This window comes from Mixophyes fleayi, chromosome 8, assembly GCF_038048845.1.
Source record: "Mixophyes fleayi isolate aMixFle1 chromosome 8, aMixFle1.hap1, whole genome shotgun sequence".
Lineage (NCBI taxonomy): Eukaryota > Metazoa > Chordata > Amphibia > Anura > Limnodynastidae > Mixophyes > Mixophyes fleayi.
In genome coordinates, this window is record NC_134409.1 from 24831868 (window position 1) to 24844780 (window position 12913).

At 38.1% G+C, this 12913-nt stretch overlaps 1 protein-coding gene across 3 annotated transcripts in view; it reads right to left on the reverse strand.

The window, feature by feature from the left end:
* The window catches only part of RABGAP1L (RAB GTPase activating protein 1 like), a 244643-nt gene that overhangs the window by 175278 nt on the left and 56452 nt on the right, over nucleotides 1–12913 (reverse strand). For all 3 annotated transcript variants that reach the window (XM_075182154.1, XM_075182156.1, XM_075182155.1), the window contains one exon: nucleotides 6308–6401. In XM_075182154.1, the coding sequence (XP_075038255.1) occupies nucleotides 6308–6401 (94 nt within the window). The remainder of the gene's footprint in view (nucleotides 1–6307; nucleotides 6402–12913) is intronic.

Below are 12913 nucleotides of genomic sequence, written 5' to 3' on the forward strand. Positions count from 1 at the left end.
AATAAGACAATACTGGGTAATACATACAGACAGAGAGGTAAGAGAACCCTGCTCGCAAGCTTACAATCTATGGAGTCCCTGGAAGCTTCTTCGTAGACTTGTATATCGTACGGACAAGCTCTTCCCCTATGCTCCAGTCTACTAATTAGCTAGTGCTTTAATAGGTGTAAATATGTGTAGCATAATGCCATGTTAACATTTGCTCATGATTTGCTTTGTACGTTTTGTTTTTTTTATTATTGATTTTATTACTGATTTTATTTTTGTTTTGTTGCTTACTTTCAGTATGGTATTTTGTTATTTTGTATGTATATTCTGTGTTTGCAATGTTGAAAAGCTAATTTAATAAAAAACAAGACAAAAATATTTAATAAAAAATGTCTGTTTATTTCCTACCCCAACTGATTGGACAGGATAGCTGGTCAAAATTTCACACCTCAGTAAATCTCACCCCCCTTCCCCCAGTGTAGACTAAATGTTTTCATCTAAATCTTTAGTTAAAACAAAAATTCCCAATTTGAAGTAGCTCAAATAACATGATACAATATATTCTAAACATTCCAGCTTGTAACATTATTATGACCCAATCCTCAAAATCAGCAATAACGTTACATAAAACTTGTTAAGACACTTTTAACTTGATGAGTGGGTAGAATTTAAATGAAAATTAGGGACATGAATAACGTTAGGTGCAGGAGAAAGCTTAAGATTTAGTATTTTAGCTAATTGCTATGGGCAAGGTCATTAAGTTAGGTTTGTATAGTTTTGGATGTTATACATCAATCTGTAAGAGGAGTTTATCCTCTTTGAAATAATTGGTCTTTTGGCTTCCTATGAACACAAGTCCTATGGACTTCTATCCAGTATCCACTACTAGGTGTATTAAAACCCCCGTGTACCTAGGGTTACCCTCTATCCAATATATCCTGGATTCGTCCTCTTGCTGAACAATCATTAGTCTGGGCAAATGCTTTAATGTATTCAGGATGCTGTCTCTCACCTCTCATGACAATGTTATCCACTACAATCGCAAAGCGATCATCACTCGGATATAGGATTCTTCCTCCTGCAGCCAGCACTTACTAAGTGCCCTACATTGTCACCATGCCTCTCCACTGGCACAAAGCGGCCTGCAGCCACCAAGTGCCCCTGCGTCTACAACTCTACCTGCCATTACTCTTACGTGGGGTGAGGTATGTAAGTCAAAGTGCTTATTAAATGCAGGCTGGAGAGAGGCAGTAGTGTGTGGTGACTGCTCAGTGCAGATGGTGGCTCATCGTATAATTGCATTGGGGGCACCCTAGCACTGGACACACTATACACTGGTACAAGGCGCATATTGTATTGAGGGCATTATATAACTGAAAGCAGTTTGTATGAAAAAAAGAGCTCTTTAAATAATGTAGTATTAGTGGCGCAGCTGTATCCGCTTATTTTCTACAAATTATCATAATCGGACCTAGTGACGACATTGAGACCGGAGTTATTCTGAGTGTTGGCAATGGATACAACACTTTCAGTACTAAAACTATAAATATGCATTTTTAAACAGATGTATCCCAATTTAAGTGTCTTCTTTCAAGCTTAATTGAAAAAGCCACCTTAGTTCTAAAAAGGTAGTAAAGCTGAAATGTGCAGAACATTTTAATTGCTGTTCATCAGTCTGCACTTTCCTTTGTCCTGACTGTGTAGTGTAAGATCAGACACGATTCCTTCCATGTTTCAGGAAAGAACTAAAACACAGTTGTAACATGCTCATTAATTTTAATAAACATCTCATAAACCAGAATATTCTGTGCTAATTGCTTTGGCAAATTTTTAATGCATTGAACAAAGTAGAATGATCGTCAAAGGGAGAATCTACTTTTATACACCAGATAGTTACTTTGGTCAATAGAAAAGACCTTAAATCTTCTGTAACTAGTGAACCATATCCAAATAAGGGCTTACACTGACATGGTTAGTGTCTATCTTAGACATCTTATCATACAGCAAGTCTAGTATAAAAAAAAATTCTCTGTTGAAAAAAAGATTTCAGAGAAAGATTTCACAGCTACTTGTATACAACCTCCAAACAGTAGTAATGTAGATATAGTCCAAATTATAGTTAAAGCTCAGAACAAAGTGTTTCTCAATACTTCCTAATAAATCAGTTTCATTAATTAAGAATGCATTCCTACAAAGTTGCATTTAGATATTGTTTTAGCCAACAAAATTATCACCTCCACAAGGTACCTGTAGACTTAATAAAATCTACCAATAATCTTCCATTTTGTGTTAGTGAGAGAGAGATTTTCTTTCCCATTCTGGGGGACATGCTCTAAAAATGTAACTTTTTGTAGGGAAATTTAAACTCTACCAGAGGATATAGGCAAATGTCACAGTCACTGATGAGGAGAGGCTGAACCCTTTCAACACTGTCCTTAAGCTCATGGTTTCAGCTAAACCCCCCTCTGCTTACCAGAGTTCAACCAATCCAAACATTCCAATGGGACGAACAATTAAAAAGGACCTAGTAAAAAGTAACTTTTTGTATGTATAGTGTTTAGCGCCATTACTAGGCTTTTTTTTATTGTTAGTTGTCAATGTAAGGAAGGGTGGTTCCTTACCGTCTAGTAAGGCAGATTTTCACTGTGTGGTATCCGAAGGCACTCAAACCTTCTGTGTTATTCCACCGAGACTGCCCTAAAATAAGTGATCAACAATCTTACTTATAAGCAAAGTCTAATTGCCCGTTCTCCATACTGGTCACAGACCTCCTGCTACTTTCAATACTATTGATTACTCTCTTCACCTTCACTCTATTGACCTTCGTGACTGTTCTTTCCTGGTTCACTTCCTACCAATCCAACTGCTCCTTCAGTGTCGCCAACTCTGTAACATCTTCCTCTCCAATCCCCTCATCTGTTGGGGTCCCACAAGACCTTATTCTCAACCCTCTGCTTTACTTACTGTACATCTCTTTTCTCTTTTAACTAATTTGCAAGATACTTGCACAAGCAAACCACTAGCTCATCCAGCAGTCATGTTAATGAGGAAACATGGAAGCTTGTTGGCTACACAAAGAACAACGTTACAGCCTTAAAAGTAAACCGTCAGGTACATCAAGTCTTCTTGACATGCTGATGTACACAAATGGTCAATATTATAGATATAATAGTGAACTGTAGAGGAAATAATGGGAAAAGAATTAGAATCTATTTTCTCTTACTTAAGTTAGTTAGACCTAGACTCCCTTTCTCAGACCATACATAACATAAATGTTTATTTCCAAACCAACCATTATCTCTGCGGAAGAGCAATAAGTAACAGGTAAATCTAATTGTGCAGGTGTGAGAAACAGGTGAATTAATCAGAATATGCTTCGGGGGTGGTGAACGCTCAGTTAACACCTAATTCAGAGAACAAAGTGAAACAATAGCCAAAATGCTTTGATATATGGTTTCATTTCACACCCCGCAGGCTCTGTCTCTCAAGGATTAGCCAGAGACATTTCTTCTCGGAGTGCTAATTCACTTTCCAAATCAAAAGCCCATTTTGAATGTAAACAGAAGAAAAAATAAATCCAAGGCTAACCCACAGGAATAAGAGAGACAAAAAAAAGGCATCCACAGCCTATGTTTGTGGTAAATCTGACAGAATTTGTTTTACCATCATTTAAGAAGAAAAGACCTTTTATGAATATGTCAGGTAACTGTTGATAATCCAGGCTGAAGAAATAAAATACATTTTAGTTGAAAAAAATTAACATTACAAATAACCAAATATTTAGCCATGTTTACACTGAATGATGCTTATTCTGACAGACCAGCCATTTTGTGAATGATCTTCTGACAAAACATAATTTATATGATTGTGGTGTCAAAACGAAGTATGGGAAAACACTATAAATATCTAAGTATGTGTCAAAACAATTATGTATGTGAATTAGGCAATATAGTGTTAATTATATAAAAGGTAACAGGCTAGGGGCCCAAAATTAAAAACACAAAAGACAACACATGCATAAATATTACAATATTAAGAAGACATGCAGATGTCAATCTCCTTACGAAGAAAACACACAACTACTGCGTTAAAACTCTCTATGTATAAGGGTTCATTTTTAATACCCTCTCCGCTCAGTGGGCGGACACAGTGTGGAAATGTGAAGACATGCCCATTCTCTGAATCTCAACAGCCAGTATCACATGGTTAGGACACGACAGCACAAATAGACTTTACAATGGACGCCATTTTGCGTTTCCATTACTCTCAGTGGAGACAGCCATTGTCTAGGCCAGTGATGGCTAACCTGTGACACTCCAGGTGTTTGTGAAACTACAAGTCCCAGCATGCTTTGCCAGCTATCAGCTAGTTATCTACTGGCAAAGCATGCTGGGGCTTGTAGTTTCACAACACCTGGAGTGCCATCACTGATCTAGGCTAAATCAATATTCAGAAGAACTCAGAAACTCAGCAATTCACAAGTAAGGTTGGCAACTCAACTTTGCAATTATGGACACAAATTATACTATGTGGCTGAATGAATTTAATTAGCCACATAATCTGTATAACATAATTATCAATAAAAAGGGATAACTGGCAATCATGTTCACTGGGAGGCACAAAGATTTTCTGTCACAACTTCCTAGTAAGTCGATCGGTACCATTAATGATTGGTTCAGCCCACAAAATGGCTGCTCTTCTGCTACGTCACTGGTATGTAATGAACCGATAGGCTGCATCCATGGTGAACGGATACCTACAACGCTACCAGGTTGCGTTTGAATATTGTTTAGTCAACAAAGTTGTCACCTCCACATGTTACCTGTCAGAAGTAAAAAAAATCTACCCATATACTTCCACTTTGTATGCAAGAATGTGGTCAAAGATGAGACATTTTTTTTTCACTTCTGATGAACATTGCTCTAAAAATTCCCCATTTTGGAGGGAAGTTTAAACTTCACTAGATAATATTTTATCAATCAATACAATTCTCAAGTTTTTAACAATCTTTTACCTTAATAAATAAAATTATTATTATTATTATTATTATTATTATTATTAATAATAATAATAATAATAATAATAATAATAATAATAATAAATGCCAATATAATATTTCATGTACTACAAGCATAAAAATATAATATTGCAAAAGTTCTGAAACAAACTACGTCTCCCAACTAAGCAGTTAATAATAAAATATGCTTTATAGCATTTATGGAATAGATGACCCATTTTGCACATATTAAACAGGGGAACAAGGCAGTCTTCATTCTCTTTTTACTTTTTTCCCTATTTGAACCATTGTTATTCTGTAAATTGCATATGGTATACTGAGAACTACTGGAAGGAGAATATATTTTCTAAATTAGATATTTAATATACCACTTTCATTATTTTTTCCTCAATACATAGTTCCCCTTTTCCTTTCCCATTTCTCCAAAGTGCAACCCTTCATAAATCACTAAAAACGTCAACAAAGGAGGACAAAACCTTCACGACTAAATATATTTCTGAAATGGACTTCATCTCGTATGTTGGTTCCATGTACATCATTTCTTAACAATGTCACCTTGAAATAAATAAAAATGTAAAGAACATACGAAAAGTCCCCTCCACTCTGTGCAGGCAGCAGGGACACCAAGCACCTCACTTAAGTGACTTGTGGGTCCAAGGGATTTGATAGGCTGCATTAATGGTGCAGCCCAAAAAACGACTGCCCCGAGCAGGTGACAATGAAAACTATCAACACCAAACATTTCCATTGCTTAGTTATGCAAATAGAATATAAAGAATGATGTAGCCAACAAGGAGGGAATACAATCCGAGAGGTATAATGAGAGGAGTAGTAGAGTGGGTAAAAACCAAATGACTCGTGAGGGTCAACTCTGACACGTATAAACCATGGCTCCTATTTGTTCACATTTCTTGAATCTTGAAAACACCTCTCTGAATTGACGACCAAGGGCCACAAGATATTATGATGCACATCACTGGCTTAGAACCTTTGATAAACGTCTAGAACATAACAGCATTCTGTAATAGGTATAACTGTCAGAACTCTACCTGGTGATTACACAGCAGTATTCAATAGTTACAAATTGCTCTGCAAGCAGGCGGCAGACTCTTAAAAGAGATAGTACATTCCTAAATCTGAAGGTAGATCATTATAGCAAAAGTGCACCCGTCAGGCTATCCACCTTATCGAAACAGAATCCTTGTTTCAACAAGCAGAAAACACCCTATACATATATTTCTGTATAATAAAAGCAAACATAACAAAACTTCTGCATCATTGGATACAAATATGACTTCTTACCATTTCTGAAGAAGCTGACCCCAGCTTTCCAAAATATTCTCCGGGCACTCCTTGGAAACGTCCCCAGTGCCACTCCAGAGCTCACTGTCACTTTCTGTATAAAGATTGAAATATTATAGGTTTGAAGTATTATTTTAAATATTATTTCATATATAAAAGTATTATTTAGTATTAAGTTCATGAATGTTGGTACATGTTACAATCTAACGGATAGTTCACACATTGCTGTTTAACTTTTTGAAACATTTAAGAACAATAGAAAGATTTTTCGCGTTTATATTGCAAAAATCCCATGTAGGAACCTTTTTTTTTTTCTGGACTAAACCAATATTCATGTTAAGTCACTAGTTACAAGTGTATGGATAGGCTGCAATCTTCTGATTACTGGCTGTGCCCAGAAAACGGATGCTTCCATCATGTGCAGGTGATAGATGCAAGTTTAAAAGGTATAAACCCAATATAACCAATTATAATTCTGTAAACATATCCCGCTGAGGGTCAAATAAATTATTAACAAAATATGTTATTCAACACTTTCTAGACAATATAATAAATCGGTCCTTCGTTTACCCAAACAAACATTTAATCACCATAATTAAATATAAATATATTTTTAGCCATGAAACATAAAATCCACAAAACTGAACAGAAGGGTGTGAATGATATAGTATCAGCTGGAATATAAAAAGGGACCACCTGAATGAGTCTTGTTGGGATGAAGTGAGAGAAGGGACTGCCACAAGCTCCGTCTCCATACACATTGAGGAAACAGCCTACAAGCTTTGCTATAGGTGGTATTACATCATAGGCCAGGGATGGCCAACCAGCGGCTCTCCAGCCGCATGCGACTCTTTGACTTTGAAATTGAGGCTCCTGGCCGGCTGGACGATTCTCTGTGGCTGTCAGCAGTGCTCCGGCAGAATCACCCGGCCGGCCAGGAGCCTCAGCGCATCTGACAGCAGCCAGCGTCATGTGACGCATAACGCAGAGAGGTCACGTTATTACTGGTATCCAATCAGGGAAGGAGGAGAGTGTGCAGTCTGCTCACCCTCCTTTCTCTGCGCGTGCTCCAGCGTCTGCGTGACAAGCAAATAAGGGGCATGTGAGAGGCTAATGGCATTTGGGGATATCTGTTGGAATGTGTGGAGGTTTGACTGGCATGAATGGGCCATGTGTAGAGGTTTGATTGGCATGTATGGGGCAAGTGGGGAGGCTGACTGGCCTGTATGGGGAATGTTGGTTGAATGTTGGCATGTGGAGAGGCTGATGTGTATGCAAAGGGCATGTGGTAAGGTCTGGTGGAAAGAGGTCACACATTTATAAAAGGTAAAGTTGGTTCTTTGTGTTATCTATGTATATTTTCTGGCTCTTAGGTTCCGACTGGTTGACCACCCCTGCCATAGACAAACTCTCTAAAATGTTCTCTAACTCCATTTCAAGCTGCTGGCGGAATTGTGGCCACATAGGTGCATGTTTTCCACAGTTGGTGGACCTGCCCCAGCATCATCCCCTTTTGGAATAAGGTCTTGTGTCCATTCTTAACTCTCTGTCCAACCAACCGATTCCCAAAGCCCCATGGACCGTCCTCCTCTCCCATCTCCCCAGATGAGAGCGTACAGACAAAAAATTAATCTCTCACTTCCTTACTGACAATAAACCCTGAATTGCCAAAAATTTGAAAATCCCTGACCCTCCTACTCCCAGAGCTTTGTGATCCGTTTCATGCCTACACTATGCCAAACATAGTAGCTACACGATAAACAACAAAAAGTCAATGCCAAATGGGCCCCCTGGTAGTGGCAACCGTCCGCCAACACTCAGGAATCCTTCCCCACCTTAATTACTCACTCTATGGGGTTTGGTATATCATTGCTCACCTTAGACCTTTTTGTACCTTGTTTTTCTTTGTATGTTGTTCATTTATTGATTACCCTGTCATGTACCTGCCCCCTCCCCCCTTACTTCCCATGCCCTACCAGTTCCTTTGAAAAAAAACAAAAGAAAGAAGAACCAATAAGATTACCTGTTCAATCTTTATTGTGACTGTTTACATCTGTTTCTTTTAAAAAATAAAATGTTTAAAAAGGTAAAAAAAACAAAACAAAGGACAAGCTGCAGCAAATTTGTGATCTGAAAATTGATGTGTTGGGCTATTCCTGCTATAAGGCTAAAAGCAAGATAATAATACTTAACGATCCATTAAAAGGTACATTGTATTCCTACAGAGAATGTCAGCTTCCCCTTGTTGGAGCTGCTGGCTACAATATGAGAGGGCTGTGAATATATTCAGACAGAGCACTCAAGCCCACATCCACTATGTATTCAGTGTTTCACCCTTTATTTACTTTGAATGGTTCGGCATCGGCAGCACAGCCATATATGCAATAGGCCAATTTAGTTCAGATTTCTAGAAACCTGTCATGTTTGAATATTGTACCTCTCCTTCTAATGTTAGTGCCTGTGTGTGCTATAGACGTCTATCATCAGCCTTAAAGTGACCATACACGGCCCGATCCAGCTGCTTAACCTGAATGCTGATCATCCAGAACTCAATTCTGCACGATCAGCAGGATGTCATGCATTGTGTTCTGTAGTTTCCCCCAAAATATTTTACTATTTATCGTGCAGTTGTCCCAAATTTCAAGGTTTCTGGTAAACAAATCTTGAAATTTCTAAATAACAATATCATGGAAACTTAGATGTGAAGTTGCTGCCAACACAGACTCTTCTACTTTATTACATACTAATAAGCCTGTCAACTATACTGGAACTTTATTGAATTCCGGTTATAAAAGATGAATTTATCACTAAGCCCAGATAAACATTATAGTGTATGACAGAACTAGCTTGATACCCCGACCATAAATCCCTATTTCCTCCACTGTATCCTGAATTGGGAACCAACAAAGTCTCCTTCTCATGCCGCCCCTTACAGTTCCAGTGTGCTCTATTGTATTGCCTAAATTTTTCTTGTACTGGAACTTTATTATGACCTGGTACTTACCTATGTATCATAACATTGTAATTATGCTACAATGTTTATGCATTAACTACCAGACATGAAGGCAATAAACTATTTTTATTACTATTATATGTAAATGTAATGCCTTGATTTTGTAATTCAAATGCAATGGATTACACAAAGTAATACAAAGACAAATGAGGTTCCTTACAGACATAGGTTTCAATTCAGAAATTGAAATTTCATTGTGACCCAAAGCATTCCCTGGGCACATGCATCACTTTCACATGTGGCTCCGATAGGCACGTCCCAACCAGCTCAGCTTGCTGCAGCAACAATAGCTGTAGGTCCTAGGGGAAGCCTACATGAATTATCATTAGATGCATTTCTGTGTTGCTATTTTTAGACATGGATTGAATTCTATGACTAAGTAGTTTATTTCAGTATGGGGCATGTCCCATGAGTAAATATATTTCTACTGCAGCATCAGGAACCAAAAACTACAGTTCCCCCCATGCCCTAGCTGCCAAGCACAGAATGCGATGTCAGCGCCTGCCAAAATATTTGGTGGCAGAGCAAAGGGAAGAGCAGGAGAAACGCCGGAGTGTGGCAGGAGTTAGGCACATCCATTGCCGGGTTGGCAGCCATACCCTGAGGAGTCACAGAGAAGGAGAAACAAGTGTCAATACAGCTGCTGAGAGAAAGCAACACACAGGGAGTGACAGTACTGTGTGTATAAGAGCCCTATAGACAGGCAAAAGAGCAGAGTGTGTACACAGCAGAGACTGTAAGAGATGAGAAAGATGTGAAGGGCTTCACATCCCCAAGACAGAGTCTAACTGAGCAAGCTGCAACAATGACCAAGAGAGATGCAAACCTTACAGACAAGGCTGCCAGTAAAGTCACAAAAGCTGCCAATTTATCTGAAAGGCCAATACTATGTATCAAAAAATGAACTAATCCCTGCAGGCCAGGCGCTCAGCTGAAAATCAACAATTATGTGAAATCTCTTTCTTAAAATAAAAGAAGCAGCTGTCAAAAATAGAGGTTGCACCCTCTAAATAGATAAAAAATTCTAAATTATAATAGAAAGAGCTACAGGCTTGTGATCTCTATTTGTGAAAATACTACCGTATCCGATGTCCGAGATAAAAAAAAAAAAGATACACTTTAATTAAGTTTGTACAGGACTTATATAAAATTCGACCAACATGTTATTGTTATAAGTACAAATTTAAATATAGTGCATCTTTTCTATCTCACAGACATCGGATATAGTATTGTTTTCGAGATCACAAACTGTAGTGTTGTCTATTATAATTATTTCAATTTATGTTATAATTAATCTTGCAGCTCGCAAGACTACTAGAGCTAGCTGCCAGAAAATCAGAGGGAATTGCCAGTCCCAGATGGAAGTCTGTCACAGCCAGAGAATAAGGCCAGAGGAACAAGAGGGGAGCTCCAGGGCCAGCCCAGAGGAACAAGGGGAGTCCAGTCTCTTTGCCATTGTTCCAGGTTGCTTGTCCTCTTTGCCATTATTCCAAATTCCTGATGGCGTTATGCTGAGGAGAGTCTCTGGAGGTCACTCAAAGTCTGTGATTCATATTCAAAGCCTAACCTGCCTAACAGTGCACTGCACCACACCTGGGGGTATATTTACTAAACTGCGAGTTTAAAAGAGTGGAGATGTTGCCTATAGCAACCAATCAGATTCTAGCTGTCATTTATTTAGTACATTCTACAAAATGACAGCTAGAATCTCATTGGTTGCTATAGGCAAAATCTCCACCTTTTCAAACACGCAGTTTATTAAATATACCTCCTGGAGTCATTCACCCATGTGGCAGCCTGTTTAAGGCAAAGGTACAGCCTTGCATTGCCCGTCACTGCTGGGACCACTACTCCCATCATCCCTGATCCTTTACATTTAATAGTAGTTTCTTTCTTAAGGGACTAGTCCACCCCTTTCTCATTACACTTTACCTTGCAAGTGGATCTTAATTGCGCTGATATTAATCAGAGTTGATGCCATTCATATAATTATTAAGGTTGTAATACCAGCTACTTCTACCTCATCTACTTTGAAATTAAGCCCAGTTATGGTCTAGAATGTACACTTGCCATTTTTGTTGCCTTCTCCATTTCATTCAAATCTACTGTATTCAGTTTCTTGATTAAGGATGTGGCCCGTGATCTATGCAAATAGAACTTTAGTATCATTAAACCGATATACCGCCTCATTCTTCTTCCACTGAGTCAAGTATATTACCCTGCTTAACAGTCATTGAAGATGTCTTAATCATATTGCATTTAAATGGTCTTCATAATATTGTTGCTATTCATCAACTATAGTCCTGACATTTCTTTTATCATTTGCATTCAGATGTCATCTCATTATCTTTATATATTACTACTGTACATTATTGTACAGATAATCTTAGTCTTTAAATATTTTGTATCTTGCCATCATCATTACAATCATAATAAACTACATATTGTACACCGCTCCCTACTAATCAGGTTTCAGGCCATATGTTACAACGCCTTAAAAAAATCATGCCAAGTGGCGCATCCTCTCTACCTGTGTGAGCTTCCACAAGTTACTTTTAGGGAGTTAGGTGGGGGTTCCCTGAGCGGACTCTTGGTGGATCCTGCTAGGATCTACAGCCTGAAGAGTGGATACAACTCTGGTGGAGGTACCCTATTGAGAAGATCCTAAGCATGATGTTTACCACCTCCCTTCCCTCAAAGTACATTGAGGCACCCGATGGGGCAGGAGCTACACATGCATTTAAAAAACATAAACAAATACTAGAAACACATTAAAAGGTTCGATTTAAACAGTCTGCCTTCATTAGCTAACTTGTACTGACACAACATCAACATTACGCCAGTCCTCTTTATATAGGTATCTGCCAATTCTGCTGTCCAATTGTATACCACATTTTTAACTCAACTCCCCCTCGTCTACATTTCATGACAGTGACAATTCTCTATTAAAAACATAAAACATCCAATAACCGTATAACTGCTACGTGGACTCCTAATACATTTACCTTTTCAATGCCAATTGTGTACCAGAAATATATTAATATTGTATGAACAGAAAAAATAAAATGTTTTATTTGTGATGCCTATTTCGTATTGTAAATATATGTTTAAACAATTTGAACATAGATTACATTAGTAAACAGCACCCCTTATTCTCCCTTCTATTACTTCATAAAACGTACAACCATAAATTCCGATCACCAACCTCAAATCCCACACCATACCATCTACCAAGCACAAAGTTAAAATTAATTTACTTGACCACTTTATAATACATTAACAAGAATTATGTTATTCTGTCAAAATAATCCCATGGAATTAATAATAGCATGTGTACATATCATGGATGTAAAAATATTCTCTTAGCTACATTGAACTCTCTTTCAATGCCTGGTGTGGAAGCTGTGTTTAAAGCACTAACACATCAGTATTCACTCTGTATTACTACCATCTCCAGCTTCCTGATCAGTAACCTCATCTTTTATCACCCGGAACGACAACTAAAGGTGGCAATCATGTTCTCACAGATAATGTACTGCAACCCGCATGACTTCACTCTACATATATTACAGCCTGTACGCCATCTTCTCACA